The sequence below is a fragment of the Eurypyga helias genome, unplaced genomic scaffold (genome assembly GCF_000690775.1).
Source record: "Eurypyga helias isolate BGI_N326 unplaced genomic scaffold, ASM69077v1 scaffold6311, whole genome shotgun sequence".
Classification (NCBI taxonomy): domain Eukaryota; kingdom Metazoa; phylum Chordata; class Aves; order Eurypygiformes; family Eurypygidae; genus Eurypyga; species Eurypyga helias.
This window is the reverse complement of record NW_010228831.1, coordinates 28,617-47,429: the sequence shown is the minus strand read 5'-3', so window position 1 is coordinate 47,429 and position 18,813 is coordinate 28,617. Positions and strand designations below refer to the sequence as shown.

General features: G+C 37.0%; 1 protein-coding gene across 1 annotated transcript in view; it reads left to right on the top strand.

Moving 5' to 3' along the window:
* The window catches only part of LPHN2 (latrophilin 2), a 73,478-nt gene that overhangs the window by 34,961 nt on the left and 19,704 nt on the right, over window positions 1-18,813 (top strand). Inside the window, exons 5-15 of the mRNA XM_010160154.1 lie at window positions 2,632-2,727; window positions 3,272-3,375; window positions 4,219-4,404; window positions 5,461-5,499; window positions 8,354-8,537; window positions 10,423-10,545; window positions 10,812-11,017; window positions 12,098-12,271; window positions 13,238-13,447; window positions 14,445-14,665; window positions 15,903-15,969. Of these exons, the coding sequence (XP_010158456.1) occupies window positions 2,632-2,727; window positions 3,272-3,375; window positions 4,219-4,404; window positions 5,461-5,499; window positions 8,354-8,537; window positions 10,423-10,545; window positions 10,812-11,017; window positions 12,098-12,271; window positions 13,238-13,447; window positions 14,445-14,665; window positions 15,903-15,969 (1,610 nt within the window). The remainder of the gene's footprint in view (window positions 1-2,631; window positions 2,728-3,271; window positions 3,376-4,218; window positions 4,405-5,460; window positions 5,500-8,353; window positions 8,538-10,422; window positions 10,546-10,811; window positions 11,018-12,097; window positions 12,272-13,237; window positions 13,448-14,444; window positions 14,666-15,902; window positions 15,970-18,813) is intronic.

Below are 18,813 nucleotides of genomic sequence, written 5' to 3'. Positions count from 1 at the left end.
AAGGTGTCCCTGCCCATGGCAGGGGGGTTGGAACTAGATGGTCTTTAAGGTCCCTTCCAACCCAAACTATTCTTTTGTGTGCCTTCTCTAAAATCTACTCTTCATTGTCAGTTTAGGAAACAAAGTTAAATTCCCCTGTTTCTCAGGTAATTGTGTTACGGTTTTTTTATAGACATCACACTGTTAAAACAGGTGTTAAGTTTTATTCCAGTGGTGTCTTCATTTTTAGAAACAGATAGTATACATAACTGTTTAAATCAGCTGTTAGGAACTGCATGAAACAAATGTAAATTAATTACCCTCAATTTGAGTCTTTGGATTTACTATCTATTGCCTTTTTTTTTTCCTTAAATTTTATGAAGACTGTCTTCAGCTGATAATGAGACATGCCTGTTCTTAAAAAAAAGGAGGAAGGCAGAAGAGGTTTTGGTTTTCTACTCAGCATATCAAGCCTAGTCAAAAAATCTAAAATAGAATCTTGCATTGTAATAGCGGCTTTTTTAGCATTGAACAAAAATGATGTTATCTTCAGCCTTGTACGGCTCACCCCTGCTACTTGGAACAATAGGTTATAACCTCGACATGGAGTTTGTTGTTCTTCTTAGTTGTGGCATATTAATCACCACTACCATTATCTTGTATTGGTAGAGTGCTCTACAAGACAGTGCATGGCAGCTGGCGGATGCCATCACCTTCAGCTTTCAGAACAAGGCGGATCTCTGTCTCCACCAGTTCCCAGTTCCCTAGAACCTGATTCAGCAGGCACTGCCTGACACTTCTGCAAGTGATTGCAAATGCTTTTGACAAATGTTAATTGGGAAAGCACTAGAAGGCTGCATGCATTGTAATCAAAAGAAAATTACAGCAGTTTCACAAGATGTCAGGCAAGCACTTGCAGAACAGATCTGGGGATTTCAATAGGTTTCGTAGTAACTGGCTATGCCACGAGTTCAGCACAGTTACACAGACTGTATTCAAGCAGTCAAGAATGAGACTGAAGAGAAGACAGCCTCTGAAGAATTTTCTCATTTGTGAGCAAGAGAGGGATGAAAGCATATCTTTGCATTTAGTCTTTGAAAACAGATCCTGATGTTCAAAAACTCCTTTCTAAATTCTTATGAAAATAAAAGGATAAATTCATGTTTGAGACTCCTAATATAACTGAAATATAAGTGAAAGATTATTTTGAAATAATTGTTGTCTGCCAAACTACTGAAAGTTAATCCTATTCAAAACACTAACTTAAAGAACATCTGCTGTCAGAAAGTGACCAGCTCTTCTTTTGTTTTTTGTTTATGATTTAATTTTGAGAAGACACATTGTCCAGTAAGTCAGAGTTCAGGGGCCTAGCAGAATTAAAAATAAAAAAAGAAAAAAGCCACTTTTAATCCTAAAATTATCTTAATTTATTTCTGTATCAGTTAGGATTTAAAAATTACTTTATATGAGCTTATTTATTCTCAGCTTTTATGTGCCTAAAAGCATTGTGAACACTAATGAAGATTTGGAAATAATTAATGATCACTGTTTCAGTTACATTGCTCACTGGCATTGTTTCAGCTGTTGCTCAGTATACATTTGAAGGTGATGAACAGGAATTCTGGACTGGTATCTCCAGTATCCCTAACTAGTATTATCTCTCCGAAGCCTCACAACCGTGGCACAGCTCGGGCGGGTCCTCAGCAGCTCCAGCACTGCGTTCCCAACGTGGGTCAGTGGAGTGAGTCCCAGGCAGAAGTGATTTGGCCTAAGCCCATCCTAGTGTTTCTTAAAAGATTAAACCTGGTACTTGTCACTGGCTTGAATGAGTTGTATCTTCATACCTGCTTTATCAAAAAAGGATGTTAAGGCCCAAAATGTTTGAACACGAGAACACCGTGTACATGCTAGACACTGCTTCTGTTTGGAGCTAATGGGCCACGCTGCAGCTCTCTCAAGCAGAATGACTGCCGGGTAGGAAGATGTTATCATAATTATTTTCCTGGAAGGTGTGTAGTGACTTGGTTTTGGGTCTGTTTTTTTAAAAATGGTCTCGTTAGTTACAGCCCACTGCCTTTGTTATTAAAGCTGAACTACACTGTTTACCGCATGCTGATTCAAACGATTCTGGCTATTGAGTGATTGCAAAAGTGATTAAGTATTCTTTAATTGCTTTGAGTGTGTTTGTTACGTACTGATATCTCACTAGTACTGCCTTTCAGCCTTTAGAAATGTAACTATCAATTTTTATTACGGTAGAGATTATTTGGAGAATGTGCTGAAACATCATACTGGTATGAGCTGGGAGTAAGGAAAAAAGAAAACAGTCGAAGTTGTATCTTAAGCACACCAGAGAATCCTTTGAAACTACATAAATAACATTTAAAGAATATTTTTTTAAATAATTCTGAAGTAATTTACTTTATTATTACTCTAATTTTCTCTGTGCAGTGCCTACCACAGCAGTGACAATAACTTCTTCAGCAGAACTGTACAAAACCACAGTGTCAACCACTAGCACTACATCACAGAAAGGTCCCATAAGCACAACATTAGCTGGAGGAACAAAGGAAGGAAGCAGAGGACCCAAGCCACCGCCACCCGTTTCCACAACCAAAATTCCTCCTGTGACAAGTTTTTTCCCTTTGCCAGAGAGATTCTGTGAACCGACTGAGGCCAGGGGGATTAGCTGGCCTCAGACACAAAGAGGAATGATGGTTGAACGCCCTTGCCCCAAAGGAACACGAGGTATTGCCTTTAAAAATATATCTTGATTTCAAGCAGACATTTCAAAAGCAATGTGCTGCTCTCTCATGGTGAATTTTTCTTTAATCTCAAACTGTCTGTCACACGATTTTTTGTTACATGGAGAAGGCAGTATCTACAGGCAATGGTCAAGTTTTAATCTACAAACGGCATTTGAGCGTAGCCACAGAATTACGTTGTGCATGCGCTTTTGAGAATCCAGGTCAAATTTTAGGGCTTTGCTTGAGGACTGTTGTGAAATATGCTTACAGCTGCCTTTCTCATTACGAGCTCCCCTCTGGATAAGCTCCAGGAAAAATCAAGGGCTTTTTGTTTGTTTGCAGAAAACGTCTGGTACTTTTCACTGACTTTTTTATTGCTGTTTTTAATCTACATTATTTCCGTACGTTTTTGTCAATTATTGTCAACTGCTGCCATTAGCAGCATTCAGAATTTAACATTGCTTAGGAGCACAGTGTAGCTGATTTTCTGAATGCGTGCCGAAAAATGGTTTCTATTTCACTGTAGTTTTCTACATCTGTTGTAGGAACTGCCTCGTATCTCTGCGTGGTCTTAACGGGAACATGGAACACCAAAGGCCCTGATCTTAGCAACTGCACCTCACACTGGGTAAATCAGCTGGCTCAGAAGGTTGGTTGAAACCTTTTAATCTGTTGTACATTGGTGATTAAGGATTTTACCTCTGAACATTAATAATTCAGTTTGTTGAAACTATCTTTATTACTCTGTTCATTTAAAGTAGAAGGAGCTATGTGTACTTTGAGTGCAAAACATTGGCCGATTGTTAGGTTCATATCTGCGTTTTGGTATACTCTTTAACCCTCTGAGTTAAATTTTTGTATTGGATCTGCTTAAGTTTTTATCGCTATTTAAAGCCAAGTAGATTTTCTTGTGTTCAAAAACAAAAGCTACGTTTGCTTAATAAATCTGATACTATAAATCACTCAGCAAAATCTGTGGTATACAGTAGGGTTTTTTGGTTCGGGAAAAATTATACTGTAATAAATAGATTTTTGTCTGACTGCATTAATAACAGTATGATTAGAGCGCAGAGCTGCTTTCTGTGTTTTCCCTCCCTACTGAGATTTACTAAGTTTATGAAAACTGGATAATTTGTTGTCAGTACCAGGCTACTTGACTTTCAAATGCCTCAAGCAGTAGTATGAACAAATAGATTTCTTACTGTCTGATAACAGCAGTAAAGTGAAAGTGAGGATGAATAGAAAATCTAGCCCAAAAGTCCCAGTCTGATTTCTGGTTTTGATGGCTGTTAAGAACTGCTTTTGTGTGTCACGGATCTAAGAACCTTTAATCTTCTGAGATAAAGAGAACGTTATTGGTCTCAATTAGTTGTAGATTTCAATGTATGTGCAAATGGTTATTTCACCACAACAAAGGTACACGGGGAATTGGAATTAGGAGCCGTAAGCAGAACAAGAGACCCTGCTGAGATAATATAAATTGTCATTTCAGATCAGAAGTGGAGAAAATGCTGCTAGTCTGGCCAATGAACTGGCTAAACACACCAAAGGACCTGTCTTTGCTGGCGATGTTAGTTCATCAGTGAGGCTGATGGAGCAGCTCGTGGACATTTTGGACGCTCAGCTGCAGGAACTACGGCCCAGTGAAAAAGACTCTGCTGGAAGGAGTTATAACAAGGTACATACCTCCCATCACGTCCTCCCGATGGGATAACCATTGCCCGTGTTGGTTTTTTTTTTTTCCTTTCAGAAATACTAATCTATACTTTGTCCTGCGTGCTTGTAGTTCTGGAATAAACACGTAAGAGAAAACAGCAGTAAATACACAGCGGAAAGTTGCAATTACCTTCTTTGGGGAATAAGATATAATTCACAATAGCTCACTGGTTCTAAAATACATAGCTATGTCCCTTATTAAGACCTGGAATGCCTTACAACTAGTGTGTGAGAAATGGGCATTAGCTCTCAGAAATTCTGTCACAAATCAGCATGTTTATCCAGTGGTCCTTTTAACCCTGAACATGTAATAAAATCAGTGGGATTCTGCATAGGTGTAGGGTTTTATTTCAGTCTGACTTCCTGCAGAATAATAGCACTTTCTTAGCCTTCTAAAGACGCCAGCATCACTTATAAATGATCTTTATAAAAATGCCTTTTTTATAAAGACACATAGCTAAAACACGAATAAGTGTTTTCTCCGGAATGATGTTCAGAGAAGCATTTGAAGAAAATATATGTCTTAGTGGTTTAAAAACAAATCACAGGTGTTATTACCATTCTTCTTTTTCTCAGAGGAAATACTATGTTTCTCAGCCTCTTCCTTGCGTCAGCTTAGTCAACAAGCTGCAAACGAAACAGTTTTTAGCCTCCTGTAGAGAGAGCGCTCCACGCACTCCTCTGTTATTTTGACAATAGTTTTATTTACAATCCCTAGTTGCTTTTAAAAGAGTTTTCCCAGAGACAGTTCAAATGCCCACACAGAGATTTTCTCCTTTAACCTTTTCACACAAATCCCACCATTTGGGCAAAAATATCTAGGCACCTCTATAAAGGTTGGGGAAAAACGTTTCCTGTGTGATGGTTTCCTATAGTCATTGCTGGACAGAAACTAGATTAATGTCCAGGCTGTAGTTCAAATTCAGGGTTTCAAACACCGGAATATTTTTTTTTTTAATATTTCTGAAGCTTTACAGAATCTGTCTAACTTCTGATTTTCTTTTTTCTTACTAAAAAGCTCCAAAAACGAGAGAAGACATGCAGGGCTTACCTTAAGGTATCTCTCCTGTGCTGTCACCCTGCTTTCTCCCTGCTTCAGCAACCTGCCACGCTTTATCATCTTGCTGCATGATCCTATGTATTTCAGTCTTTGATAAATGTGTATTGTACCCCATATCAACTGTACAAATGTTAGCTTTGCACAGGTATAACACTCAGAAAAAAAAATTGAAGATGAAAGTTTATAACTCTCTTACCTCAACTTGTTCAAAACTAAAAGAGCAGAAATGGTTATCATCTGAATTGGAAATAACTTCTCTGTCATAATACAACTTTGGTTAGAGGAAAAAGCTGGCAACTTAACAGAAATTACTTCAGCTTGGTAGTATTTTATATCAAAGACTGTTCAGAGTTAATTTGCTTGCATGAAAAATGTACATTATATAGCCTGCTTTGTTCTTTGTGTATTCTTATACCTAGTAAATTCACTCTTTCTTACAGTTTTAAGAGTTGTTATAAAGGTTAGATTCACTCACTTCAGAATCAAATGTAAAGACAAACATTTCTCTAACTTTACTAGTAAAATGTGTGCCACGTGTCCCATTAACCAGGCTGTGTGGAAGGCATGTAACACATTGCTACCCGATTTTCAGTTTCTTTCATCTGCTGTAGAATGGTTGTCTGTAGCGCCCAGCTCCTGCTCTGCGATCCAATGCAAGTAATGCCTGTGAAAAAGAGAAGAAAGTCCTAGAACAGATCGTGTCTGGCTCTGAAAAATTTTACTGCACATTTTTTCAAAGTTTCTTTTAAAATACTGATTTTTACTTGTAACCTCTGAGATAAAATGCAAGGATGATTTTTTGAAAAGAACTTTGAAATACTCTGCAACATAATTAAATAATTCAGACTCATAGTGAAGAGAGATTTCTGCACAGGAAGGGGACGGGTATGTCCAGTTATGCAAAAATTTGACAAAATGAGATAAAGACCTGCAGAGAAATTAACTTCTCAATAATAATTGTAATGGTTTTATAATTAGAAGCTATTTTTTTTAATAGTAAAGTGAAATCCAGGTTTGGGTAGATTGACTTTTCATACTTTGTTTTCAATAGTAAACATGAACGTGAGGTTGTTCTGACTGCTGTGTCACAGGGTCCCCATGCCTGGTCTTCCCACTGCCCGCTCACCTCTGTCTGAGAGGAGGGAATGCCTCAGAAATATTTCTGGGCAGGTGATAATTTTCCACAGGAAAAATGCAGTTAGATTATCCCGTAATAAATAAAAAGCATTTCATATTAATGAATGCATACTGTCAGCGCTATATGGAGATACACAAGAAACCATAGCCCAACCTTAATTTCCGACTGGTGTCATTTTCTGTAGGTCTCAAATGGGCTCTCTGCTTAGATAAGACTAATAAACCTCTTGAAATTACAAATCAAAAGCTGACTTACAATATGCAAATGAAGCAAGTTCCCACTTTGTGACAGAGGATTCATTTGTACCTCAGATTAGAGGCTCCAATCTGTATTTCTTGGTGACTAATGAATCTGGCCTCTGCAGACCAATTTCTGTTCCACTCTAGTTAATGGCTGCAGCAGTATCAGTGCGAGCATTTTGACTATTCTGTCTCCCATTAGAGAAAGAAAAAAGGCTTTAATGCCACTTCGAAGTATCTTCCACCTGCCAGGAAGGTCATGGTGGCTCACAATGCAGACAGAAAGAGGATATTAAAATGGATTAGGCTAATTAATCTTGCTTTGACAATAGCCTTGACCACCTTTTCCTATTCGTTTATTTGTACAATACAGTATTCCAGACTGACATCTTTCTGTTTGTACAATGTGTTCTGTTTCCATTCCCAATGCTTTTAAATTGATCAAACAAATTATATATATGCTTAATGACACATTATGACTAGGTAAATGGCACAGAGTAAACAGGGTGTTTCAGCAACGCATGGTGTACTCAATGCACAGCATATTCAATGCACAGCTACATTATGCATTAATCTAAGAGCCTGCCTTCAATTGATTAACTGATTACTGTGATTGATTGGATTATTTTGTAAAAATAACGTAATCATGTCACTGAATTCTTCTTCTTCCTTATTTACTGTTACTTTATATGCAGCTTAATGAACCTTAAAACATGGTGATAGAGTTCTTACAAGAAAGACTTTTTAAAGTGGCAGCTTTATTCAGTTTTACAGTTTTGTCTTCACTGGTAACAGGGACAGTCAGTGGACATCTTGTTTGCTCTATTGATTTCCTTTTTTAACTGACCTTTGTGCAGGAATGGGAGTTAGTAATCTTTTTAAGTATCTATGAACAGGTACAGGAACAGGAGGGGGAGTGAGAGTGGCCCAGGCTAATTTATATCCACTGAGTCAGCTTCATTTCATGCCTCCTGTAATAAAGAAGGCAGTTTGTCATCGAGAAGTAGTTTATAGTGCTATGGCTGCATGAGTGGGACTAAGTTTCCAGAAGAGTATTTTTGTCATTTTAGCCTAAACTGCATAATGCCAATTTTGCTGTTAGTATTTTTAAATAGAAGTTATACATTTTGACATTAACTTTAAGATGAAAGCTTCAGGCAAAACTTGTGGCGTTCATTTCTACACTTTTCAGCACATTAATAAGACTGTCTTTATATCTGACACGAGACGACTCAAATCTGCATGTTTACCACTTAGAGACCACGCAATGCTAGTGGCTAACTGCACTTCTATTAATGCTAATCCAGCAAGAGGATGGAAAATGTTTTTATGTTGAAAGTAGTTTTCTAGTGCCATTAAATCACAGTAAATCATTCTGACTGTTAAGTAGTATAATTGTCACCAGATAACTTTGGAAATTTTCCACAGCTCCCTAGGGCAGTCAGACCTAATGACAGTTTTCTAATGAATGCAGGCAATTGTGGATACAGTGGACAACCTGCTCAGGCCTGAAGCTCTGGAGTCCTGGAAGGACATGAACTCATCAGAACAAGCCCATGCAGCCACAATGCTACTTGATACGTTAGAAGAAGGGGCTTTTGTCTTGGCTGATAATCTCTTAGAACCAACTAGAGTCTCAATGCCCACAGAAAATATCGGTAAGTGCATTTCTTCTGAAGCATAATTTAAAGTGCTCTGCATTTGCACAGAATCAGGAAAAAATAGTCTGGATAGCTATGTGCTCTTGGAAAGCTGAGCTGTTCAGTGTTTGGTGGAAAGGTAAATGCTCCTAAGCAGGGGAGACATGCTTTTCTTGTTTAGTTCTTCGAAATTAGCATTCTTCTTTAGTGTCATTAATACAGTGTAAAATGGAGAGTAGTTGATGTTGCAAAGTTGATTTACCACTGAAAAATCATTAGCGGAATGTATGGATGTGAAGACTGCTTAAATGGCAGAGTATGGATTTTTTGAGGTAACTGCTTTCTGTAGAGCTGCAGAAATGCTTTCCTGTTATATATAATCTGTTCCTAATGAATTTAAATTACTTTTTTTTGCAACGTACTCTGCCCGTTAAATATATTAGGCACTCAGAACAGAGGCCAAATGTTTATATTAAACATGACTGCCTTCAGGTAAAAATGTGTTCAGTGAACTACATCTCCCATAATGCAGAATAGCTATGCTCCAGAGACTGCAAAATAGCTGAAGATAGTTGGAGCATAATTTGGAATTTAAGTAGTGACAGAAAAATGAAGGGTTTTGGTATTAGAGATGTGCAAATATTGGTACACGGGATGTGTTAAAGCAAAAATCATTGCTATGCATAAAATTAAAATTCCATCATCTTATTAGAGAGATGAATCTAGTCTCAGTGAAGTACAAGGAAGCTGAAAGTCTGCTGATTTGAGGGGTGCTGAGATGGAGACTTGGAATAGACTGCAGAAATGAGACTTTTCACATTCCAATGTCTGCATATTTGTAACTGTAGAAGATGATTCTGCCTAGTTTTTAATTTGAGTAGAAAGATATTGGTAGAGGATGAGGAAAGGTGTTACACTCCATTATCAGAGTAACTGCACCAGTTGTCTCTGAAGGAATGGGAGTAGAATCACACAAAATCTCTCTCAGGATATACTCAAGCAGTTTCATGGAGCTCAGTAGACTGAACCATCACTTCTTGTGATAAGCTGACTTCAGGACATAGTAACACTGATGCCATGCATGTAGCTTAGAGAAAGAGAAATCATTCCCTAATTTCGTAGCTTTTGTCTGTCTATAGTTTAGACCTACAGTTAGACCAGTTTAATATAATGCAGGTATTTGTCAACAAATTGACCACTCTGACTCTATAGGATTTTATGTAAACAAGGGAATCCAGCCTTCAATGGTAATCCCATGAAAGCTTCCCAACATAGAATGTGTTATAAAATTAAAACTTAAGTAGGGCTGAGTGGCATCTTAAGTTTTCAAATTAAATATTTTTTAGCAAAACCAATAAAATGGTTTCCTGTAAACCTTCATACAGAATGAGATTTAGAAAAAAGAATAGAATTTTTTTTTTGTAGTTACAAATACTGATTTAGATAAATACAGGGCATACATATACTTAGGTATTTGTTTCATGACCGTTCTAATAACTCTTTACATCTCAATCAGTACTTAAAGTTCTAAAATTGTTAGCAGAGGATACCACGTAGATGTTAGGAGCTTCAAAATTAACATTTCTTTGCAGTGTTTGTGTGGTATTTTGAAGTAGATGTTTTGGGGGCACAAATTAAAACAAACTTTGATGTCCTGTTGTCACTATTAATGTGCTGTCATTTTAGTAGTGTACACTGGGTTTAGTTAAAGAAACAAACTGTGTTCTTGAAACATGCAGAACAGATCTGTCTTACGGTGGCAAATGAGGACAGCAGTGTGAGAAAACTAAATAAAGAGTGGGGGAGATACTGTAATCTGGCATATTGCAGTCTGGCCAAGAGACTTTCTCTGCATTCTCCTTTTTTACTGCTTTTTTTTTTTTTTTTCCTCTGGTCTGCTTAGTTTTGGATGTTGCAGTGCTCATTACTGAGGGCCAGGTGCAGGACTTGAAATTTCCTCAGGGCAGTAAAGGAGGCAACTCGATTCAGCTCTCTGCAAGCACTGTGAAACAGAACAGCATTAATGGTGAGTCTTGGGCACGGAGCACTGAAACTCCATTAACTTTATAAAGCCTACATTACCTCTCCTAGTTAAAATAACAAAACAAAATGCACTAAAACTGCTCTGTGGCTTTTTCTTGAAGATTGTGGGTACCTGGGCATTTTTCTTCAAATACAAAGCCTGAAAATGCCTCTCTGTTTACTGATGCTTTATTGTTGGTTCATTAGAGTACAGGTTGCTGTCTTTCTGTAGACTCTGCGGCATGATGATGGGATTTTTTTCTTTTGTAGGATTAGCAAAACTGGTTTTCATAATCTACAAAAGTTTGGGGCGTTTTCTCAGTACTGAAAATGCAACCATAAAGCTGGGCAGCGACTTTGCTGGGCGGAACAGCACGATCGCTGTCAACTCCCACGTCATTGCAGCCTCTATCAACAAGGAGTCCAGCCGGGTGTACCTGACTGATCCTGTGCATTTTACACTGGAACACATCGATGTGAGTTATGCTAATGAGTTAATGGGAAGGTCATAAAATCAGCAAGAGAGAAAAGCAATGCAGAAAAATAACCTTTTTTTCCATTTGAATTTTAAATGTTGGACTAGGTCAGAGACACAAGCTTAGTTAAGTCTGTGAACATAAAATTAAATGAGCCTGGTTCAGTGATTATTAGAACTTAAGTGTATTCTTAATGAAAGCTAATTCAGTAATCAACATGAAAATGTAAATGACTAATTTGTTTCTAACTGAAAATTAACTCTTACATTAGTAGCAGGCTAGAAAATAACTGTTATTCTTGATGGTCTGATGTAGCAAATTTTAATGCCACTTTAACTTTTTACGTTAATTTTGGTCCAAGTTCTGGAAGCCCATACAAGTTTTTAAAATGCATTTATTCAGTCAAGAATAAAGTCTTATATCTTGTTTTTTTATACTTTATTTTTGTGTGTATTTTTTTCATGGTAATTTATTTGATGCATTTTTTTGCTCATTAGTTTGGTCCTTTCTGGTTTTATGTCTCACATGGGGAAGGTAAATTATCACTAGCAAGACAGAGAAAATACAGTTTGATTTTCCTCTTGTTTTGCCTCTTTTTATAAATCTGTTTTGATTGGTTTTCATCAAAACGGATAGGCATTGAGGAATGAACTTTTTCCTGATGTCTGTTCACATGACTTTGGCCTGACCAAAGGTGAGAGTCAAAGGAAAAACTCGTATTTTCAAATTCTCAATTACAGGAAAAATCTCTTCAGAATAAATTCACGGTCTTAATTTTGCAGAAAGCAAAAATGGCTGTAATGTACCATCAGTGCATAAAATCGTGAGATGGAAATTCTAATTGTTTAAAATTGGGCCTACAGTAATTGAGACTACACTTTAGAGTGTTTCGGACTATAAAGTCCCTTTTAAACTAGATGTCTTCCTTGTATAACACAGTCCACAGTTTTGCTGATGAAAAACTTTATTGTCCAAAACATGCAAAGTTTAATCTAAATTACCCTTTACACGTATTAAACAATTGTTATTGCCATCTTAGTGTGTAAAATCCTCATTTAATGTTATCCTTTTATCTCCCAGCCTGACAATTATTTCAATGCAAATTGTTCCTTCTGGAACTACTCAGAGAGGACTATGATGGGATACTGGTCAACTCAAGGCTGCAAACTGGTTGACACAAATAAAACTCATACAACATGTGCTTGTAGTCACCTAACCAACTTTGCAATCCTTATGGCTCATCGGGAAATTGTGGTAGGTAATGATGTTTCTAGCCATTGGCAGAGAACAAACTTTTAAAGATTTAACTTCAAATTTTTAGCAAGATCCAAAATCACTGAAATTTCTTAAGTATTCATGGTTTCTGCCTACTCTTTCCAAAGCAATTTGCTTTCTGTAGCACTTCCTCACCCCTAAAGTTACAAGCAAAATAATAGGAAAGAAAAACAAGGAAGGACAAGAGTTTTCTTTAAGACATAAAGTTACTGACCAACTTTACAACAGTTTTACACCCTCAGTACAGCCGGAGAGTATCTGTAGGGGCAGCTGTGCAGGCTGTTCCCTGGAAGCACAAGTGCCAGCTCTCCTTAGAGCAGGAAGGTCAGGGAGCTTCTGTACCGGTTGTTTAAATGCCGCTTCATACTCGGAAATTTTCTTGTCTAGTTAAAGCATTTACTGGATGTCAGGGGCCCGGCGCATGCAGTATTTGCAAGGAAATTAAACTTTTCGTAAACCGATTGTATTTGGAAAGGTCGCTGAAAAAAAAATCAAAATGTCAAAAGTGATTCTGTTGCAACTGAAGCAAGGAATCTTCTTTAGCTGAACATGAGATTAGAGATGGAATTACATATATAACCTATTGTGGATTTTGTCCTAATTGGTGTGTATATTGTTGCTTTCTTCAATTCTGTGGAGTTGCAGGTCTGTAGGAAAGAACATGTACTACTCTCACAGGAGGTCCCAGGGAGAACTCTCCTCTTAGATTGGGTCAGAGCCTAGTGCCCTGAAATAGTCACATTTTTCTCTCAGGCCTGCTCACCTTGGACTTACCCTAACCTTGCTTTTCTGGGAAGCTGACCTGAGACTGGGAAATTACTGAGTACGTTTTACCCATCTCATGTAATGAACAAGTGACTTTTCTGGATGCTACCTGTGAAAATAGGGTTTTTTTTATACTCATAAAGAGTCATATTAATTTTCTCCATTCTTGGTTATTTCTAGTACAAAGATGGAATGCACGAATTGCTCCTCACTGTCATCACCTGGGTGGGAATTGTCATCTCTCTTGTTTGCCTGGCCATCTGCATCTTCACATTCTGTTTTTTCCGTGGCCTGCAAAGTGATCGTAACACTATTCACAAGAACCTTTGTATCAACCTATTCATTGCTGAGTTCATTTTCCTAATAGGCATCGATAAGACAGAGTACAAGGTAAGTTTTCTCTGTGTGTACTGATCTTGTTCTCTGAAATGACGGTTTGAAATGGATTTCAATTAAAACATGACAACTCTGCCAAGCTTTCAGCATTCTGATAACAGCAAGGCTGAAATAAAAACTCGGTGTGAGAATAAGATAGACATGTTCATAAATAGTATTTACATCCATCAAAAATATCACTGTGGCCTTAATTTCCCACTTAGAGCAATGTTTTTCATTTCCAGTTGAGAAACATCAGCTATTAACAAAGCAGGTGGCTTAAACTTTGAAAGAGGAGATGAAATTAAATGTTGACATACTAGGAACATATATATGTTCTCTCTGTATATTCATTTGTCTCAACAGCTATTGATTACATTTTTGTATATATATCATTACAGAGCATTATTCCTATATTTACTCATTTTTTTACACTGCACATTCATGCAGGGTTTTGGCAGTCTTGGTGAAATTAATTCTGTCATTCAGAAGCGATTCATTGGGTTGAAATCTAATAATTTCATAGTCCCAGAATTCAGGAAAAGGAGGGAGAATTCAGTTTGATTTCTGTTACAACAGTGTAAACTTCCAAACTGCAGCAGATGCAAATGGCTTGATAGCTGCTTCGTAATTTTAAATAAGCAGTATTACATTATGCATCTAGAACAAACTGTTCATGTCTCTCTATCTAAACTGTAAGCCCTAAGACTATATCAGTTTCAAAATTAAAGGGTTGCTTATAAAATTGAAAAGTCCACCCTATAATAGAAGACTGGGGGTGAGGGCAGGATTTCCCTGCCTTCATTCCTACTGTTGAGCAGAATTTATTTTCTGCAGCTACTGTGAACACATTAGTATTTGAAAATGTTCAGTTTACGTTTTCAGGTAGGGAAAATACTCCTTCATTTGTGAAAGGTCTTTGGTAGAAGTATGTGCTGTTCTATTACACACTGTTTAGTTAAAGATGAAAAGATTTTGTTGTTTATATTTCCATCTTTCTTTTTCTTTGCAGATTGCATGTCCAATATTTGCAGGTCTCTTACACTTTTTCTTCCTGGCAGCCTTTGCCTGGATGTGTCTAGAAGGAGTGCAGCTTTATCTAATGTTAGTAGAAGTATTTGAAAGTGAATATTCTAGGAAGAAGTACTATTATGTTGCTGGCTACCTCTTCCCTGCTACAGTAGTTGGTGTCTCAGCCGCTATTGACTATAAGAGCTACGGAACAGAGAAAGCGTAAGTAATTGCAAGTGACCTGAGTGTTTTTCAAGTGAATAATTTTTTAAAGCCTATTAGCTGTCAGAGGGTCCCTGACAGACTAAAATACCATCTGAAAGCTTTATTGGTAAGAGAATGGCAATGCTGTGCACAAATTACAATCAAGTCTTTTGTAATTCTCTAGGTTCAGAGGATTTGTACTCTGGAGAGACTGATTCTAAATTATGGTCTTTCTTTTAACACAAAAGATTGACCTGAAACAAATTGAAAAAGTAAATAACTTTTTGGCCTCAAATGTATATTAAGTAAAAATTCTCAACTTAAAGTATCTGACAGGCCTAACCACCCAGTTTTAAGCTAATGCTTCATTAGATCTCTTTGTTCCAACTGCCCCTCTAGCTAACTCTTGTCCTGAATTGTGACAGTACAATATTCCAACACATACATTTTACTTAGATAATATTTTATCAGGTGGGTAGAGAGGATTAAAGTCAGCCTTTTATTTACAAAAATGCATCCATACATATATGTAGTGACAGAAGGTAGACAGAAAGCATTTTCGGGGGATTTGAGTTGCTGGAGGCATGAATTTGCCTTCCAACAGTGTTTACTTTGTCCTTTGTTGAAATTAGTTACAGAATGGGAAGATACATTGGCTACAAGAAAGCTGCTTGATTTTGCTACTGATGAAAGACAAACAAGAGCAATTCAACAGGGAACTGGGCTGTATGAAAATCGAGTCGCTAAGTGAAGTGGACCCTAATAGGTTTACACGTAATTTAGTCTGGTATCATACTCCCAGCTGAGGCATTTTATTTATACCATACTGGTTTTCAGCAAAATATGGCGTATGAACATTTTCTGTCTTGTGTTCCTCAAGAACAAGCACTTTGCATATGATACGAAGTTAAAATCAGATTTTGAAGATTACATAGGAAACATGTGAAAAGTATTTACTGACGTTAGATTCATTAGTCCATGATAGCACCTGTGACTGAATCTGACTGACTTTGTTTCTTCTTATACGTTAGCTATCCTTGATGATGTATTTTTAAGTTGAATAGTGTTATTAAACAGAACCCGGCAAAACAGTCTCAGATTAGGAAAAATTGTCCATAGATTAAGTGGTACTGCACAATGTTTATCATTGTTTATTGACAAAATATTAGCTTAAGAACTATTTTTGGATTATCCGTTTATTGGACTGAGGTGCTAATGCCGTTGTTCATTTTTCATTCTCTTTTCTCCATGATAGTTGCTGGCTCCATGTAGATAACTATTTTATCTGGAGTTTCATTGGACCTGTTACCTTTATCATTCTGGTAAGAACTTTGGGTTTTTCTTTCCTTTTAGGTTGCCTCACAGCAAAGTTAAAAAGATTGAGTAATATCAGTCAATACCATCCTTATTCACAAGACGTTTCATGAAGACGTTTAAAAACAATTAGTAATGTGACCAGTGGTTATGTAGATGTTTAAAAAACTTTAAAGAGTGCTTACGAAATGATTAATTGTCAAAGCTGTGGTGGCATTTCAGCATAGCCATTTTTTCCCAATGGCTTGAACTCTGAAGGTCGTATTGACATGTATAGTCATATGAAAAATCAATGAAGTACTAAACATGGAGCTTTTTAAAGGAACCATTGTTACTGCTTTCAACTGAGTCACTATTGTACACGTTCCAGAATTTAACTGCTAATTATCCAACATAATTATCTCAAAAGGGTGTTCTAACGCATTGGATAATTAAGGAAATCTTATATTTAATTACGTTTACACAGTATTTGTATGTGTATTTGCATATGCATATACATATTTTTCCATGACTACTTCGGTGTGTATTTATGCTACATGTAATGTATGTCAGACATACAAGCTCATCTGTTTTAATATAAATAATGGAATATTATGTAAGCAGTAGAAAGCATATATACCTGTTGTTGCAGTCAGTTAAGCAAAGTCATAGTGTGCGTGTACACCCACAGCTATGTGCCCCATTGTCCATTTCAGATGGAATTCTGTGTTCATACATCAATTGCCCATTCCCTGAGTGTTTGCAGGTAAAAGGCACGTAGTCACCTGTCGACCCAGGGCAAAACCAGCTCCCTGTTGTTTCAAACTAATAATACCAACACTGCACAGCATAGGAATTTGGAAAGAAGGGGAATGCAAGATGTCCATTTTGGGTTACACTAATTTTTTCTTCTAGTTCAGTATCTTTAAAGTCTGATTATGCTTGGGAAATATTCTAGAAGGCTGGTGCTGGGTCCTATACAGCCTATGTACATAGACAGCTTTTCTCATAACTACTGAGCGTTTGGAAGGATGAATTAATTTGTTTCATGCTTTTGAGAGTCTAAATAGTGACCTGTTCTGCCTTTATACAGTAGTAGAGTTGTCAGATGTTAACAGAATTTCAGTTCCCTTTCATTTCCAAAAGCAGGAATTGTATTTTGTCATTGTTTTTTTTCAGCCTGAAGTACATTCATCGGGCATAACTTCAATTTCTGACGTTTATAGGTCTATATGCCAGACGTAGTATTTCAACACTTCTTATAGCTTATAGTTTACATTACTTCTCCATGTAAAAATAAACAGATAATTTGATTATGAAACTTTCTATTAAAAATGTACTTGGCTCATCTTTTGTAGGCACTTTATTCCTTCCTGGTATCTTCAATATTGAAATAAGTTTATGTGTATATAGGTGGGTTTATATCAAAAACTATTTTAATCATGGAGCGGCCACTTACGAAAAGATACTTGTGCAGTGTAGAAGTTGTTTGAGTTCATACTCATGCGTGTGTAAGTTGAATTAGAAAAACTATGGTGTTCATAAAATTTAAGGTAAACCATAATAATCATGCAGAGTTTATTGTAAATACATTTCCATAAAATCAAGTTTCAGGGTGACAGTGATTCTTTTTTTTAATTAAACCTGTAATTACAACTGAAAGATATATTTAAGATTTTCAATATGATAGATAATATTTTTCAACATCAAATTGTTTCTTGAAGTTGTTGTGATCATTACTAGAAAATTGTTCTGTGTTTCATGCCAGAGTGGTTCAGTTACCTCGAGTCTGATTGTGTGGTGATAATTTTGCTTTTTGTGTCTAGCTTTTTATTTTATTGTTACTGGTAGTATTTGGCTAAGTCACCTCTATTTCTCTCCCTTGCTTTAAAATAATATTTCACATGGGAAGCTTTGGGCATTGCTGACAGCTTTTTCACTTCCTCATAACCAGGTCAGAGTGAGAATAGAGGTGAAGGACATTTAATCATATTGACCATGTACAGACATAGTTCACTATTATTTACTGGCCATGACATTATTATCCTCCAGCAAATCATTTAGGCTGAGACGCAAAAGGCCTTTGGGAGTAGTATTCCCAACTTCAAAAATATGAAACAGCAGGTAGCAATCACAGCACAGTTCCTGGGAGTAATTCTTCTCTAGCAATTGCTTTGCCCTCTAATCGTCCCAACTGAGAAAGCAAGAGAGACTGGAGGAAGAAGTGTGAGAAGTATAATGGCTGAAAAATAATGTGTCATGTGCAGTGTAGCCAAAGAAGAGCCACATTTGTAGTGTAACTTACTTAGTATCAGTAGCATGTAAGAAATTCACCTTGGCAAGCTTTTTAAGGTGTTAATCAAATCACTTTTACAATTCTTAGTTTAATAGTACTGTCAATGCACATAAACTCTTTTGTAACGATACTGCTTACTACTTCAATTTACTTCAATTTTTTTCCTCTGAGTTTATAAGCATTTGCACTTGTATCAGTGTACAGGTTTGCACAAAATGAGGATGGGAAGTATAGAGGGGAAGTATGAAGTTCCTTAGTACGTCTTCTGAGGTACTTTCAACTTCACTATTTCCATAGCCTGTCATGCCTTTGGGCACCAGGGTTATTATATCTATGAGAAAAGAGCATGTAAGTAATGAGCGGTGGGAAGCCATTAGTATGCCTGAAATGGTTTAATGAAAGCTTGGATCATGATACGTCAGGAGCTGTTCTTATCATTTGGACAGCTCCATCTGCATCTTTAATAATTAATTCAGTTCAGTAAGAGTTCAGCGTGCACACTCATTTAGAAGCCTTCTTCAGAGAGCACCTCTCTCGCTGCCAGTCCCAGAGAGAAATAGGCTTCTGCATGGCTAAG